This window comes from Microplitis mediator, chromosome 2 (assembly GCF_029852145.1).
Source record: "Microplitis mediator isolate UGA2020A chromosome 2, iyMicMedi2.1, whole genome shotgun sequence".
Taxonomy (NCBI): domain Eukaryota; kingdom Metazoa; phylum Arthropoda; class Insecta; order Hymenoptera; family Braconidae; genus Microplitis; species Microplitis mediator.
Window position 1 is genome coordinate 6,918,192 of NC_079970.1, and position 16,388 is coordinate 6,934,579.

General features: G+C 29.8%; 2 protein-coding genes across 3 annotated transcripts; one reads left to right on the forward strand and one right to left on the reverse strand.

The window, feature by feature from the left end:
* Positions 1-3,165: 3,165 nt before the first annotated feature.
* Positions 3,166-5,355, forward strand: LOC130663451 (uncharacterized). Its single transcript, XM_057462688.1, has 5 exons — positions 3,166-3,407; positions 3,513-3,770; positions 4,548-4,785; positions 4,856-5,037; positions 5,117-5,355. The coding sequence occupies exons 1-5, from the start codon at positions 3,264-3,266 to the stop codon at positions 5,321-5,323; spliced, it is 1,029 nt and encodes a 342-aa protein (XP_057318671.1). The 5' UTR covers positions 3,166-3,263; the 3' UTR covers positions 5,324-5,355.
* A 106-nt stretch (positions 5,356-5,461) lies between these two features.
* Positions 5,462-12,797, reverse strand: LOC130663450 (lachesin). Of its 2 annotated transcripts, XM_057462686.1 has the most exons (7): positions 12,585-12,794; positions 12,348-12,401; positions 11,985-12,223; positions 11,630-11,886; positions 8,153-8,556; positions 7,834-7,951; positions 5,462-7,639 (listed from the first exon to the last, which is right to left on the reverse strand). In XM_057462686.1, exons 2-7 carry the CDS (start codon positions 12,388-12,390, stop codon positions 7,618-7,620), a joined length of 1,083 nt encoding a protein of 360 aa, XP_057318669.1. In that variant the 5' UTR covers positions 12,391-12,401; positions 12,585-12,794; the 3' UTR covers positions 5,462-7,617. The 2 variants fall into 2 exon arrangements, with proteins under 2 accessions (XP_057318669.1, XP_057318670.1); XM_057462687.1 differs by lacking the exon at positions 7,834-7,951 and having other exon boundaries at positions 12,585-12,797.
* Between the last annotated feature and the right edge of the window lie 3,591 nt (positions 12,798-16,388).

Consider the following 16,388-nt stretch of genomic DNA (forward strand, 5'->3'; position numbering starts at 1 on the left):
TCTAATGAGTTTTTTTAAATATTTTTACTTACAAATTATTATATTACGTTTTTATTAATAATTGGGGAATATATATATAATTATTCACAAGTGTTTTAATATATGTTTAAGTTTTTTTTATTATGATTTGTGTGTGACCACCTTTAGCATTAATAGTTGGTACTGTTTTTGATAAATGAATAGCGGGAAAAATTTAAATTATTATTTAAAGTTTTATGAGTGTGAGAGGGTGGAGAAATGCGCTGCGAGCAGCTGTAGCGTAGCGTATTTTGGAATGCACCCTTATTAATTATTCTCATTATTTGCGCGGTAAATTTAAATGTTTGAAAAATAAATTATTAAAAATTGGAGAAAAACTAAAAATCGTACAGCAAAATAAAATGCCGGCAGAATATGATAGAAAAATATTTAAAAAATTAAAAAAAAAAACACGCAAGTGTTTAAACAAACCTTAGTGGGGAAATAATATGCAGTAGGGTGTCTAATACACTTGGAGATTTAATTTAAATTGCTCCAAGTGCATTGCAGCTAAAAAAACGTCACTTAACTGCTATTTCCCACCAGACGATGCCAGATGATTTTGATCAGGAACTTGGAAGTTATCAGCATCAGCAACTCACAACACTTTACACTAGCACTGAACACTCAACACTTAACTACACCATAGACACTTTGCACACTTTAAATTAACAAAAGATAAATTTTACAATCGCTGCACAATTTTACACGACAACTGCAATACTGTGTTTCATTTCAAACGTAAAAAAGGATCTGGACTACTACTGCCATTGTCGATGATACTGGCTATCGCTATTAGACCGCCAGTTGACACAAAACAATCGACAGCAATTCTCTCACCCCCCACTTTAGCAAAAACAATTGAACATTGAATACAATGACGCGCAGAAGCGCTGTCTTGGCGCGAAATTTCAAAATTGAACTTTAATAATTTTATGAAAATTCGTTTGTGTCGATAATTATACTAATTAGATTAAAAAATAAACCCGAAATTTTTTATTTTCATCAATAATTTACTAATTATTCTTATTACTTGCGCGGTAAATTTAAATATTTAAAAAATAAATGATTAGAAATAGGAGAATAATTAAAAATCGTACGTTAAAATAAAATGATGGCAGAATATGTTAGAAAAGAATTTTAATATTAAAAAAACAACACGCAAGTGTTTGAACAAACCTTGGCGGGGAAATAATATGCAGAAGGGTGTCCTTATACACCTGGAGATTTAAATTAAATTGCTCCAAGTGTATTGCAGCTAAAGAAACGTCACTTAACTGCTATTTCCCACCAGACGATGCCAGATGATTTTGCTCAGGAACTAGGAAGATATCAGCATCAGCATCAGCATCAGCAATCAGCAACACTTGACACTAACACTGTACACTTGACACTTTACACTAGCATTGAACACTTAACACTTTTTACCAGCACTGAACACTTAACACTTCACTACACCACAGATACTTTGCACAATTAATATTAATAAAAGATAAATTTTACAATCACTGCACAATTTTACATGACGCCATTGCAATGCTGTGTTTCAATTCAAACGTAAAGAACAAAGAAGGATCTGGACTACTGCTGCCATTGTCGATGATACTGACTGCCGCTATCGAACCGTCAGTTGATACAAAGCAATCGATTTTTTGATTCGTCGACCATCTCCACACTCAGGAATTTGAACGTTGAAAATACAGTGACGCGCAGCAGCGCCATCTTGGCGCGATATTTCAAAATTGAAATTTAATAATTTTCTTAAAATTTATTCGTGTCAATAATTAAATTAATTAGACTAAAATGTGTACTCGAAATTTTTTATTTTCATCTATTATTTATAAATTATTCTTATTACTTGCGCGGTAAATTTAAATATTTGAAAAATAATTTATTAGGAATGGGAGAAAAATTAAAAATCGTAAATCAAAATAAAATGGCGGCAGAATATCATAGAAATGTTTAAAGTATTAAAAAAAATAAAAACACGCAAGGGTTTCGCGCAAAAATCGTGCTGCTGCTACTACTCATCATTTTTTCAAGTAACCAATTAAATTCGTGATTTCTAAATTTTTTTAGAAGAAAGAAAAATAATATATCTATTTACAAATACTTTTTAAATGTATTTTTTATTCATATTTAAATTTGATTTATCAGTATGTGAAGCTATCGTACAAGATAAGAAATGAATGTACTTTTGCATACATAATCTATTAATGCATGTATAGTTAATCTTTATTGCTGATATTCATAAATCTTAATTATATACATATATAAGGGTAATTCGTTTCAAACGACATTGTTTTTTTACTCCCTCGGTAAAATATTGATGTACATATCAAAAAAAAAAAATTCCCTAAAATTTAAACACATGAGAAATCTGACTATTTTTTTCAAATTCTCTAATTTTTAATCGCATTTTGTAGGCGATCTAATGCTCTTCAAAACTTCCGATCGTAATTTTACTAATTGTTAATTTGGAAAAAACGAATTAAAGGAAAAAACGAAATTTACAGTAAAATTTCAAATAACAATTGTGCAAAAAATTTGATTCTCTACAAAAAAAGATTCTTTCATTTAAGTCGCTCAAGATCTTCGTTTTCGTATAATAGAAAGATTTTATTAATTTCAAAAAGAAATTCTTTGTCCGAAATTCAACCAAATTCCTTTTAATTTTAATCTTAAATCAGTTAATAATTTTTTTTTCATTCATTGAACCCATTTATGAAAATAAGAGGAATTAAATTTGATAAGCTTTGGAAAATTTTTGAACGAATATATATACATATACATATATATATATATATATATATATATATATATATATATATATATATATATATATATATATATATATATATATATATATGCAGTTTGATTATTCTTATCCTCCGAAAGCAATTATTTTTTTATTTTAATCATACTGCACAATCATATAAATATTTACATATTCATATAATAATAATAAAAACATGTTGTCTATGATTATTATTATTCTATTTTATATCATGTAATATGCATATTTTATCTATGTACTAAAGAATTATATGAGTTGGCCAATCAACATCAATTTACTTATGTATGCACTCAGTATTGGGATAAATTTTCCTGTCATTTATGACTGCTCTATATATATCTATATAAATGTGCACATAAGCTTCGCCGCAAACATTTGTGCATCAGTCGCAGTTGGGAGTGCGCGATAATACCAAGTACAAACGCATATAAATATAAAATAAAAAACTATGGAAATGGAATATTTGAGTTTCGATCCAAAAAGAAAACAATTAACTCTAGAAACCTGTGTTATTCCAAGAGCAAAGGGCAATGAAATTTTAATCAGAGTTGCTTACTCAGGAATATGTGGTACTGATCTTCATATATTGGATGTAAGGTTCATATTATTATTAAATCTAATCACTTTCATAATATAATACCTGTCAAGTTATCAGTATTGACCCAGTCAATAATCTACTTAAATTTAATTTTTTCAGGGATCATTTCCCGCTAAAAATGATGGGCCACTGACTCTTGGGCATGAATTCTCCGGGACTGTTGAAAGCATAGGCAAAGAAGTCTCGGGATTTAAAATTGGCCAGCGAGTAGCAGTGGACCCTAACAGTGGCTGCAATAAGTGCAATAATTGTCGTATTGGGCGATACCATTTTTGTGAAAATGGTGGAATTAATAACACAATTGGAATTTTTCGAGACGGTGGATGGGCAACTCATGTACTTGTACCAGATAATCAGGTAAGTTATCAATATCATCATTATCTACATTAATAAGAGAATAAGGAAAATTTTGTTCCAGCCATATATTTATGATAAAATTAGTTAATGTTATTAAATTTGGTATCGTTAAAAAGTTCTTGGCCTTTTCATGCTTTCAATTCTATTTTATTTCAAAGTATTGAGATAAATCAATTCATCAAATCATTCGAATTGAAATTTAAATTACGCAGAAAAAAGACCATCGTGTTTATTTTATTTAAATAAATTAATATTTAAATTATTATATATAATCTAGAGAGAATAAGAAAAATTTAATCTATGCCATGTCTTCTATGATAATAAAAATTAAACAAATTTAATTTGGTATCAGTGAAAAAACAAAAATATATTAGCCCTGGTGGAAATTTTTCGGAATTTTCTCTGAAAAACTCAGTTCTAAAGTTCTAAAGACTTTTTCAGAGTTATTCAGAGAAAAATCCGAAAAATTTCCACCAGGGAGATGATTAATAAAAAAAAAATTTGACCGTGTAGATTTTATTTCAAGGACCCCATGATTATACAATCATCGAAATCAATAAGTTTGCCAGTTAGTGATAAGATTTATCTTATTCAATGTCAATGATAATAAAAATAAATAAAAGATTTTAGAATAGAGATTTTAATAGACAATTAAATTCAAATCATATTAAATAAATTTGACAGTAAAACTCAGGCAGTCACGTAATAACTGTAGATTGCTCGTAATTGCTATTATTAAATTAATAATGTGATAATAAATTATTGTTATTTACAAAGGTGTACTTAGTGCCAGAAGGAGTAGAAATGCCTCAGGCTGCTCTTACTGAGCCATTGTCATGTATAGCTCACGGCTGGGATTTAATAAGCCCTGTAAATATTGGGAAAAAAGTAATCGTCATTGGAGCGGGAATCATCGGATTACTTTGGGCCTGCGTTTTGCATATAAACGGTCTGAGGAAGACTGTTACCGTTGCTGAGCGGCTAATAAAAAGACAACAAATGTTTGAAAAACTTAGTAAGCATTAGTAAAAATTTTTAAAATTTATATTCTTTCCTAACATTATATCATATATATCAATATTTAGATCTGGGCTACCATGTTAATGATTTGGAGGGTTTGAAAAACGAAAATTTCGATCTGGCAATCGACTGCAGTGGCTCCGCAGCTGCTATGGAAGCCGCCGTACCACTTCTGCGTCGCGGTGGATGTCTTTGTGTTTTCGGAGTAGCGAATCCTGATGCAACGATGTCTATCAATCCATTCAAAGTTTGTAAAATTATTATTTGTTAAATATAAGTATAGCTAATAAATATATACGCATATAAATATTTGAATTACACTCTAGGTTTATATGAATGAGTTAACTATCAAAGGAGTAATGATTAATCCGTTCACTTTTACCAAAGGATTGGCACTAGTCCAAGCAATGGCCAGTAATTATCTCGATTACAATAAACTAGGAATTAAGATTTACAAATTATCCGAGTACAAAGAAGCTCTTGACGCACTTCGTAAAGGTGAAGTCAGTAAAGCTGTATTTAAATGTCAATAATTAGAAAAAAATATATATATTAATTAATATTACATCAAAGAATTTATTTTTAATTAAGGTACAAAAATGTTATACAAAATAAAATAAAAAATTACTAGTATATTTCTATAAAAGTTTGTCAATAATTTATTGTCGTGATTTTTTTTTATCTTCCTGTTTTTTTATTAAAAATCCCAACAATTGTAGAAAAAAATTAAGTAAAATCGTAATAAAATTATAAATATCTAATGATAGATATTAATTTTTTTTTTTATTTAATTATTAAAATTGTGCTGCCGATATGTTTCAAACGTGCCTGGATATAATTAGCACGTGTAAATAATAATAATAATAATCTAATAATATATTTCTAAAAATCGTTACTACATTGTGAGTGGTACAGGTATCTGTGCACGGCAAACGATAAAAGACGTAATAAATTAATATATAAATTTTAAATAAAACATTTAATCACGTCTGTAATCGATTCCGTTAATTATAGTACATAAGTTCATTCTACTGCACGATAAATTAATGACCCCTTGACACGATAAATAAATGATTGTTTGTTAATCTCAGTCTTATCGCTTTTATTTATTTATTAAAAACGATAAGATACAAAAAAAAAATAATGAATACTGAATAGTTTTAAAAAAAAGTTTTTAGTAACAATTTATCATACTTGTGGCAGTGATTATTATTATTATTATTATTATTTCTTATCATTATTAGTTGTAATAATGATACTATATATTATCATCAGTATTAAAAGTACAAAATTTATATAAAAATCTATAGAAATTTGTTGCGCTGTCTTCGGAGCCATTTATAATTATTAACATTTCTTATTTATCTTAGTATTTCTTAGGTAATTTAAGACTACTATTACTTATTGAGCTAAGTATTTTTTTTTGTTCCTCATGATAAATCACTAGTTTTATAGTAATAATCCCATATAACAATCTCTTTAAATTCTTGAGCAAGTCTGCTCTCAAGATCGATAGGTGCTAGTGTCTTTTTCTACGTATGTGTCTTGCTGCAGATACTCGTGACCAAATTTAAACTTCAAGCCTTACACAAGAACTTCGTGCCAGATTATAAATTCTGGAGGGAGACTATAGTTGAAAATAGTTGCGCATGACTTTATCAAGATCTGCTCAAGGCTGGAAATTGACTTTGAGCCTTGAGCAGATCTTGAGCAAGCCATGCGTAAGTCCCTACGGTTACCTGACAGTTGATCCGAGGACAATTGATCTACGACAATTGATCCACGACAATTGATCCTAGTGACAATTAATCCGCCGACAACCGATCTGAGCGATAATTGATCCAAGCGGTAGTTGATCCGCTGACCATTGATCCAAACGATAATGTAAACAATACTTTTAGTTACACAAGTTAATATCCCCGAATAGAATATCTTACTTACAATAGTATGTTAACACACCCATGCTTGCAATGGTATTGAAAAAATTATCTAGTAAAATTAATTCACACCAGAATCAAGTACTCTAAGGATAAACCATCACCAAATTTTATATCATTCGGTCATTTGTTACTCAGATCTATTGCGTCTCAAATCAATTATCGCTCGGAAGAATTGTCGGCGGATCAATTATCGCTTGGATAAATTGTTGCTAGGATCAATTATCCGTGGATCAATTGTCGCGGATAAATTGTCTTCGGTTCAACGGTCGTGTCACCGTCCCTACTGTAAGTTACTGGTGCAAGAAATGCATCAGACACTTTTTCATTGCGACGTATTCAAGATATCTTTAATATTCTTGCGTACGATACCATGAGTAAGACATACACAAATCTTGACATAGGTTTCTTGGTACACGAACTTGCGAAAGACGCATACGTAGAAAAAGACACTAGCAGCTAGGGGTCTTGCTCAAGATAATTACTCCAGAATCTTGCTCAAACACGTGTTACTAGGGAAAATATCATTGTCTAGTGCAAACATATTAACGTTACATGATTGTTTTCACTAAACTAGATCTCTCAAAAATTTATAATTTATGAGATCAGATCACAACTTCCTACATTTTTTAATTACTTGTCATTATAATTATTGTTATTAGAGAGAAAATCTTCAGATCTATTTAAATTAAAATAATTTTTAAAAAAACTTTCGATGTCGTCGAGTATTTAAATATCTAAATCGTCAGGGAAAATATTTTTTTATATAAAAACCTCGAGAAAACTCGTTAAACTTTTAAACTTTTTTCAATATTGTTATTCCGAAAATTATTAGAAGCCACTTGGATAAAAAATTTCTAGTTCCCGTCGACGAAAGTAAACCGGGAAAATTAATATTTGGCATTGATGTTTCTGAAACAGAATTAAATAAAATTTATTTGTTATTATTATTATTTTTTTTTATTATTTAGCTAGAAATTAATATGTAATTAAATTTTGGGAGTATGCAAAAACATGTAACTGGAAATTAATCAGCCCAAAAAAATTTCGCTTCATAGTAAAAATGCTTGATAGCAAAAAAAAAACAAATAAATAATAATACTTACTTGTACAAGGCAGCGATTATCAACACAAAAGCTATGAGAGGTCCAGATGAAACTGGAATAGCACCAGCTCCGTATTTGGCTTGGCCACAAGCAGGTGGACATACCGGAATAATTGTTTCTGTGGAGATAAATTAACAAAAATCTAATAACATGCTAACTACTAAATTAATTAAAAAATTAACATAAAGCCAGCACCAATATAAACTACAGTTATTGATAAAATATACTTGTGAATAATATATAAACGAATACAGGCAAGTATAATTTGAAATAATAATATAATTATTCCATAGTAAAAATAATAATTATAAAATCTTACCATAAAGATTTATTTTACTTTCGGCAGTACCAAGTTTATTGAAAGCACGACAAATATAATCTCCATACTGTCTCTTTTCAACAGTAATTATACGAAGTGTCGAATCAGTATACTCATCGGCAGTAGCAAAATGGGATATAGTGTAGTGCTGATTATTTGACAATTCTGCATCATTGTATATCCAAGTTATTGCAGGAACTGGATATCCTTCAACATGACATTCCAAATCTATGTCAAACTGCAATGCTTGACCCAAACGTGGTCGAGGTGCTGTTATTACTGGAGCAAATTCAACTTCGACATTGATGTTTCGTCTTGCTCCACGTCCAACTGAGTTATCGGCAACGCAATAATATGTTCCACGGTCTTCTTTACGTACTGATGCTATTTTTAATATATTTCCTCTGTACAGACAATCAAATATTTTAAGTTTATTAGTCTTGTTTGATACTTAATACTTAGAATAATAATGATAATTTAGTCAAATCTGTTTATAATTTTTAAAATAAACAAAATTAAATATTTCAATTCAATACTATAAAAAACAATGTATAAAATATCAATTTTATTTAAACTATAGTATATTACACACCAAGGAAGGAAAGTAGGATATTCCAATACGCGGATTGGGACATCCTATCTTCCTCCGTGGGGTGTATACGATTTTTCACTAGATCTATACCTGAAAGTTTAAATTTTTGGCTTTCTTTGTGGGAAGAACGGCACATGCGATATATTATATATATAGTATATAAGTACTTAGGGCAGTAAAACAAGAAAAGTCTCGGATCACATGTAATTGTTGACCCAGGCGAAGCCGAAGCTGACAAACATGTGATCTGAGACTTTCTTTTTTACTGGCCTAGGTGTGTATACTATTTTTCTGCTTGACGGAGCCGGAAAGTGGCAACTTCGTTTAGCGCAGCGGTTAGAAAGTTGCCACTTTCCAGCCGAAGGGCAGAAAAAGAGGATTTTTAAAAAATCGATTGTATTCGCAATGGCCACTTTGACAGCAAATCGTCGTCAACTTGAAAATTAAAATGACTGAAATCTGTGGATGGAATTGGGCGGCAAATTGCCAGTAAAATTGAAGAGCTAAATTTGCAGTGAACTTTCTGTCATTTTTCAGTGTATGTTGCACTCATATTGTAGTCATAAAACTGAACAACAAAAGTTGATGTATATTTGCTGTCAATTTGAAAGGAAATCGGCTCGGCAAATATTTTCCTGAAATCTACGACTAATATTAGACGGCAAAATGAAAGCAAACTTCATTCAAAAATTTAAATAATAGAAACTATTATCTAGTTATGGTAAAATTTCTACCATAAATCCGATAGTAGTGAATATTATCTAGATTATTGTATAAATCATCTAGATTGTAATGTTCGCCATATTTATAACAATTGTTACAATCCTGTATGTTAACTAGAGTTAATTATTATTATTATTATTATTATAAATAGTTATATTTATAATCCAGATGGTAACAGTTACCATCATAGATTATAATTTTTACCATCCTGATAGTAACTGTTAAGAAATTTATTGCAGAAGTAAATATTATCATCCTGATAGTAAATATTACCATCCTGATAGTAACTGCTATCATCCTGATAGTAACTGTTACGAAATTTATTGCAGAAGTTATCATACAATAATTATTAATTCTATTAAAAAAAATTATAACACTAACTATTGTTGCATTGAAAAGCGTTCCAATCATTCTAGATGATTGGAATTAAAAATTTAGCATAATAAACACAATTACTTAATTTTCTAAGTGTTGTGCTGATCAATCCTGGCTATCTAGGATATTGTAAATATCTACATATTTTTTGAAGTGATGTTTGTTTCACTTAAAAATTTATAAATTTTATTACCGTTGACTGTAAATTTTTTCATAAGTTAAGAAAATAAAGTTATAAATAAAAACTTTTTTTTATAATTATACCAATTAATACTCGACATTGAAAGTTAATAGTTTTTATTTGTTTGTAAGCCGGCAAGTTCTCTATGCTGAAAATAATAGTTACCGAATTAAAAGATACTATTTTTAAATTGAAGTTTGTCATTCAGTTTTTTTCGTACTGACATTAATATCACGTCGATGTATCAATACGTATTCGGCTGACTTTCAAAATCCAGTAAAAGTCAATTCTTTATTTTTAATTTGTCATAATTATAAAACAAAAATATTGTTAGAAAAAAACTAGTTTTTTAATTAAAACAATATGTTAATTTGATATTTTAATAAAAAAAACAAAATATGGAATGATGTGTAAGACGTCAGAGTTTAGAAATGACTTTTAAAGATTTAGCTCTTGCTGAGTTGTGAAATTGGGCAGTCGTATTGCCCTGGCAACCATCTATTTACATAATATAAAACTAGACTACCTGTCCTGACTGATAAATCAATTGACAAAAATTATTTATGCATTAAAATAAATTATAAGTTAATTAATATTAATTATATACTTGATAGATTTAAAAAATAAGTATTATAAAATCGTACTGTCTTCAGAGGAGTTTTCCATCATTTTTCCCGGTTTTCTCCTAAATAAAATCTCTTATCACCAGACATATGTCTACTGTATAATCAAGCGATTCTCCGTCTAATTTATTAAAAGTATTCATTGGATTGCTAGAAAAATTTGGACAAAGCCTCCATTTAATGTACAAGTGCAACAAGGACAGTTCCATTTGTTAACTCGAGGGTGAAAGAGAAAAATTTTTTAAAGAAAACGAAATTTTCAGCCTATCGCTATGTTCCCAAAAAACTAAAAATTTTCCATTCGATAATTTAAGCATTTATCAGTGAGTTAAATTAAATAAAAAATAGTTTGCACCCTAATAGCCAAACTGGCGACAACCTACTGCAGCAACTTGTCACCAAGTTGGCCGCAAAAGTGACATTTCCATAAGTTGATGGGAACTTTCTGAGAAAGATGGTGCAAAAGTTGGCATTACATTAGTTGACGAAAAGATGCCTTCAATTTTTTCAGAAAGTTGTCGACAGGTTGCGGCAGTAAATTGTCGCCAATTTTTTGGGAAAGTAGTCGACAAGTTGGTCGCAACTAATGTATACCAACTTCCTGATCAGAAAGTCTGGCTATCAGGACAGCTACTCTGATAGCCAAGTTGGCTGCAAAAGTTGGCATTTCCATAAGTTGACAGCAACTTTCCGAGAAACCTGTTGACAACTTTCAGCTCGTGTAACTTTTGCCGACAACTTGTCTACAAGTTGCTCAGAAACTTGGTGACAGGTTGCGGCAGTAGATTGTCGCCAAGTTTCTGAGCAACTTATAGTCAATAGTTACACAAGCTGAAAGTTGTCGACAACTTGTCATCAAGTTGGTCGCAACTCAGGTACATCAACTTTCTGATCAGAAACTCTGGCTATCAGGGTATCTCTCAATTAAAAATATTTTTTAATAAAATTGACAAGTATCAAGAAAAAAAATATGATAACCATACCGATAAATAGAACCGCCCGTAGGTAAAATGGCATTATTTTCTCTTCGCCATGAAATTCTGGGAGTAGGAAAACCACCGGCATAGCACTCAAGTTGAACAGGTTCACCCTCACTGACAACTACAGCACGTGTTGAATTATCACTGATAAATGGAGCACGACGAACTTGAAGCTCGACATCTGCACGAATTCGATTGTTTAGAGATATAAGTACTTGGCATTCATAATGCCCAGCATCAGTCTCTTGAATGTCTTTCACCTGAAAAAAACAAATATATATATGTATATATTTACTTATAAAGAAATGAATTGTTAAATATTTAAAATTTAAATAGAATTGCTTAATTTACTACATACTTGAAGAGTATATGTAGAAGTTGCTGTGTCGTATCTGAGAGCAAATCTACTGTCACGAATGATAAGTGACGTCTTAGAAGAAAGTGGAGTTTGGTCGTTCGACTGTTTATCAATTTTAACCCACAAAACAGGATAATCTTGACCGTATTGGACCGAACATTGCAATTCTGCAGTACCACCAATATCTTTTACTTGTTCCTGTGATATATATGATATCGTCGGAGCTCTTTGACAAGTTACTAAAAAAATTTCAATATTATACAATTACTTGTCTTTTGAATGTCAACTTAAACTTATTTATGAAATAAAATCTCCATATATCAAATAAATGAAATAAAATAAAATAATAATTCAAATACTTACTCGTTTGTATAAATACAGTAGCAATTAATATTATAAACTTCATCGTGACACGCCCTGGAAATATATCAGAGTAAATTTTAAATAACATGTATACAATAACAATTTTTAAATATAACTTATAGAAACGAATTGTTTTTTAGGAAATTTAAGTTTGTAAACAAGACTCAAGTATTGATCACCACAATATAGACAAAACTTATAATGCTAGCTTGATTTAAATTTAAATTTTATTATTACCTTGTTAATTTAAAAAAATATAGTTTAAATAATTGTTCACAGTCACTCACAGGTGTCCGACGACAACTCAGTTGTACTCACGCTTACTCACTTTTACAAATCTTTAGTGTATATGTATAAATGTATATATATATAGGAGTTGATGTAGTGAGAGTTTCAATTTATGTTGATGTGGCCAAGAGTAATCGCTTGCTTACAACAAATATGGCGACTCATCGAGTAGTTATGACGCCACCGGTTGCCACTACTACTATCAAGCCCTAAACACACACTCAATATTATGCACACTCACATGTCACATGTACTTTTGTAAACCATGCAGCAGTTTAGTCAAATGAGTGACTAAAAAAGTTTAAGCGTTTTTTTTTATTGCTACATATTGTTTTTGAAGTTCTTTAATATATCGATTTAAAATTTACTTTCTGCTTGTTATGGCGCATCCGATAACCGGTTGATTATTATTTCAAACTGATGAAAAATATAAATTATTTGAGTACGCAAAACCAGTGGGAAAAAATTTTGTTTGAATGTTTGAAATAAAATACAAATATACAGCCCTTGACCCTATTCAAAAATTCCCATAGAATCCACTCAACTGCGACAAAAACCGCATAGAATCCTATAGACTGCACTGGATTCTATGCGGTTTTTGTCGCAGTTGAGTAGATTCTATGGGAATTTTTGGATAGGGGAGAAAATATTTATCTTATAGGACTGAAAATATTCTTTTGAAATTAAGAATGACTTTAAAAATCTTATTTTCGCTGAAAAATTCAGAACACATGATTTAAAGTCAAAAGAACTCTAGATTAGTATTGAAAGCCAAATATTTTGTCGTTTGAGAATCTTCTATAGAAGAACAATACAGAGTTTTTAAAACTTTAAACAGGAACTGGAATAGTATCGAAAAAAATTTTTCAGTTACTTATAGTTTCAAAAACTTGTAGGCAAAAATTGAGATAATAATTTAAAAAATTTTTAGTTTTTAGTAGAAAAAGCTATATTTTCCTTTATTTATTTTGTGTTTTACGATAATTGTTCCATTTTTAGTAAGGTTCAAAGTCACATAATTGACTCATGTGTTGTGGTGATAATGCCATTCCCTGATCAAACAACTGGATTCGATGGAATTAAACAGAATTAAATTTTTAATTCTATTTAATTCAGATAAATTCTGTTAATTCGATACCTAACTTAAAAATGAATGCTGTCTAATTCGGCAGGAAAACCAGAATTTGTCTAAATTAAAACGAATGTAAACAATTCTATTCGGTTTAATTCTGATTAATTCTAAAATAATTCTCCAATCTCTGGTTCTGAATCCGAATTAAACTGAATTAAAACGAATTTGAAATTTTTAAATCGGTTTTATTCTGTTTAATTCAAATTCAAATTTTCAATTCAGTTTAATTCTGTTTTGCAGAATTCGACAGAATATAACAGAATTAAAATTTTTAATTCGGTCGAATTAAGTTGTTTAATCAGGGTTGTTTATATCTTTGAAAATTTTTGATGGGTGATTATTAAATTATATATATATATATATATATATACTTATTAAAAGTGGAACAATTATCGTAAGAAATCTACTTCCATTTCGGATGCCGAATGGCCTTTTTTTTAATCTTATAGCAAAAAATTGACGTAATCGATAAACACATTTTTCAGAATAATTTCGAGAAATGTAATAAAATTATAATCATAACTGTATTAGATGAGATAAACTTATAGTTTATCTGAAAAAAATTATAATGTATTAAATATTAAATTATGCTAACGCCACAAATTTCTATAAATTTTATATTTTCAATATTGATAATAATCATATAATATTATTACTACTAATAATAATAATACAAGTATTATTAATTGCTATTATAAACATTTTTTTAAACCATTCAATATTTATTTTTTTATATTTTATCGTTTTTATTGAATAAATAAAAACGATAAGGCTGAGATAGGTAAATAATCATTTTTTGGCCATGTCAAGGGGTCATTAACTTATTGTGCAATAGAATAAACATTCACGAAAAATTGAAACACGACTGATTCGTGTGCTGCATAGTAACCACCCAGACAGCATTCAAGTCAGAATGACTGCTTTACTTGGTCTTTTTGAAGGCGTCCTCAAGAAGTCTTATAATGACTTCTTAAAGGCGCCATTTTTAAGAAATCTTAAGAGTTCTTGAAGACTTCTTAAATAAGACGTCAGTCTTGTGACGTCTAAATTTATTTTTTTTTAAACTTCTATTTGAAATCAAAATTAGGAGCTCCTTAAAGACGTCATGGTAAATTCATACTGAAGTCTTATTTGCGAAGTCAGACAAAAGAACTCTTTTTAAAGACTCTCACTGAGTTCACTAGGTGGCTCATTCGACATCTTGAGGACTTCTTAAAGACTTCTTTAAGATGTTGATGAGACGTCCAAATCATAAATAGGAATTCATTCAGAACTCATCAAGACGTCATTTTGCTATCTGGGCAGTAGTATTTCAATTTTTCCGATTACACAGAGAACTATAAAGATTACTCTGACAACTGAAATGTTTACTTTTCTCAAAGCAATGAGTACTATCTCTTAACACTATAGTGAGTTATGTTAAGCACACTACGGTAAAAGCAGCAGTAGTTATAGTCGAAAAACTCGTAACTCAAGTCAAAAACTCGCAAAGTAGTTCCTTTATTATTTATTTGTTCAATATAAATTACCTATATATTAATCAAATAATAATTTTACAAACTTTGAATGGATTGATAGACATCGTTGCATTAGGATTCGCTACTCCGAAAACACAAAGACATCCACCGCGACGCAGAAGTGGTACGATAGCTTCCATAGCAGCTGCGGAGCCACTGCAGTCGATTGCCAGATCGAAATTTTCATTTTTCAAACCCTCCAAATCGTTAACATGGTAGCCCAGATCTAAGTATTGATATATATGATATAATGTTAGGAAAGAATCTAAATTTTAAAAATTTTTACTAATGCTTACTAAGTTTTTCAAACATTTGTTGTCTTTTTATTTGCCGCTCAGCAACGGTAACAGTCTTCCTCAGACCATTTATATGCAAAACGCAGGCCCAAAGTAATCCGATGATTCCCGCTCCAATGACGATTACTTTTTTCCCAATATTTACAGGGATTATTAAATCCCAGCCATGACAATGGCTCAGTAAGTGCAGCCTGAGCCATTTCTACTTCTTCGAGGAAATATTGCTTGCGTCAACAAATCCTTTTGTGCATTATATATATATATATATATATATATATATATATATATATATATATATATATATATATATATTTAACAATCTCAAATAAAAGCAGTCAAGTCGATCAGGGTGAATAATCTATTACACGTTTCACAGGTTACAAAATAATAAATTGTTGGGCCTGTATAACAGAATGACTTTATTTTCTATTTCATTAGTGTACACAACATATATATGAATATATTTATCTCTAGCACCGTTACTCTATCTGACAGTTATAATCTGAGTAATTATATTATTCTTTGTCGGAGAACAACAAATGTTAATAACGTAATTACATTTAACAATTCTTAATAACTAATTAGTTATTAAGATCAATAGCATCTCCGACATCAAGTTTAAATTCATGAATGTAATTGTAGACATATCGAGTCTAATGAAATTGTAAGCTCTCAGTACTTAAATCATCTTTAAAACTACAATTTATCATTGTCAGTGTTGTTGCAGTGGAATCACGCAAATTAATGAACAGAACATAGAAAAATAAAAAACTATTTATTATTCATATTCGCGTTGAAACTCATACAT

What these genes read in the sequence shown, in the direction of transcription:
- LOC130663451 (XM_057462688.1), top strand. Translation starts at nt 3,264, where the DNA reads ATGGAAATGGAATATTTGAGTTTCGATCCAAAAAGAAAACAATTAACT. An exon ending in CTGATCTTCATATATTGGAT is followed by an intron (nt 3,408 to 3,512) that starts GTAAGGTTCATA and finishes TAATTTTTTCAG; the next exon opens with GGATCATTTCCCGCTAAAAA. An exon ending in TGTCTATCAATCCATTCAAA is followed by an intron (nt 5,038 to 5,116) that starts GTTTGTAAAATT and finishes ATTACACTCTAG; the next exon opens with GTTTATATGAATGAGTTAAC.
- LOC130663450 (XM_057462686.1), bottom strand. Translation starts at nt 12,390, where the DNA reads ATGAAGTTTATAATATTAATTGCTACTGTATTTATACAAACGA. An exon ending in TACTGTATTTATACAAACGA is followed by an intron (nt 12,224 to 12,347) that starts GTAAGTATTTGA and finishes AAATTTTTTTAG; the next exon opens with TAACTTGTCAAAGAGCTCCG. An exon ending in AAGTAAAATAAATCTTTATG is followed by an intron (nt 7,952 to 8,152) that starts GTAAGATTTTAT and finishes TTATCTCCACAG; the next exon opens with AAACAATTATTCCGGTATGT.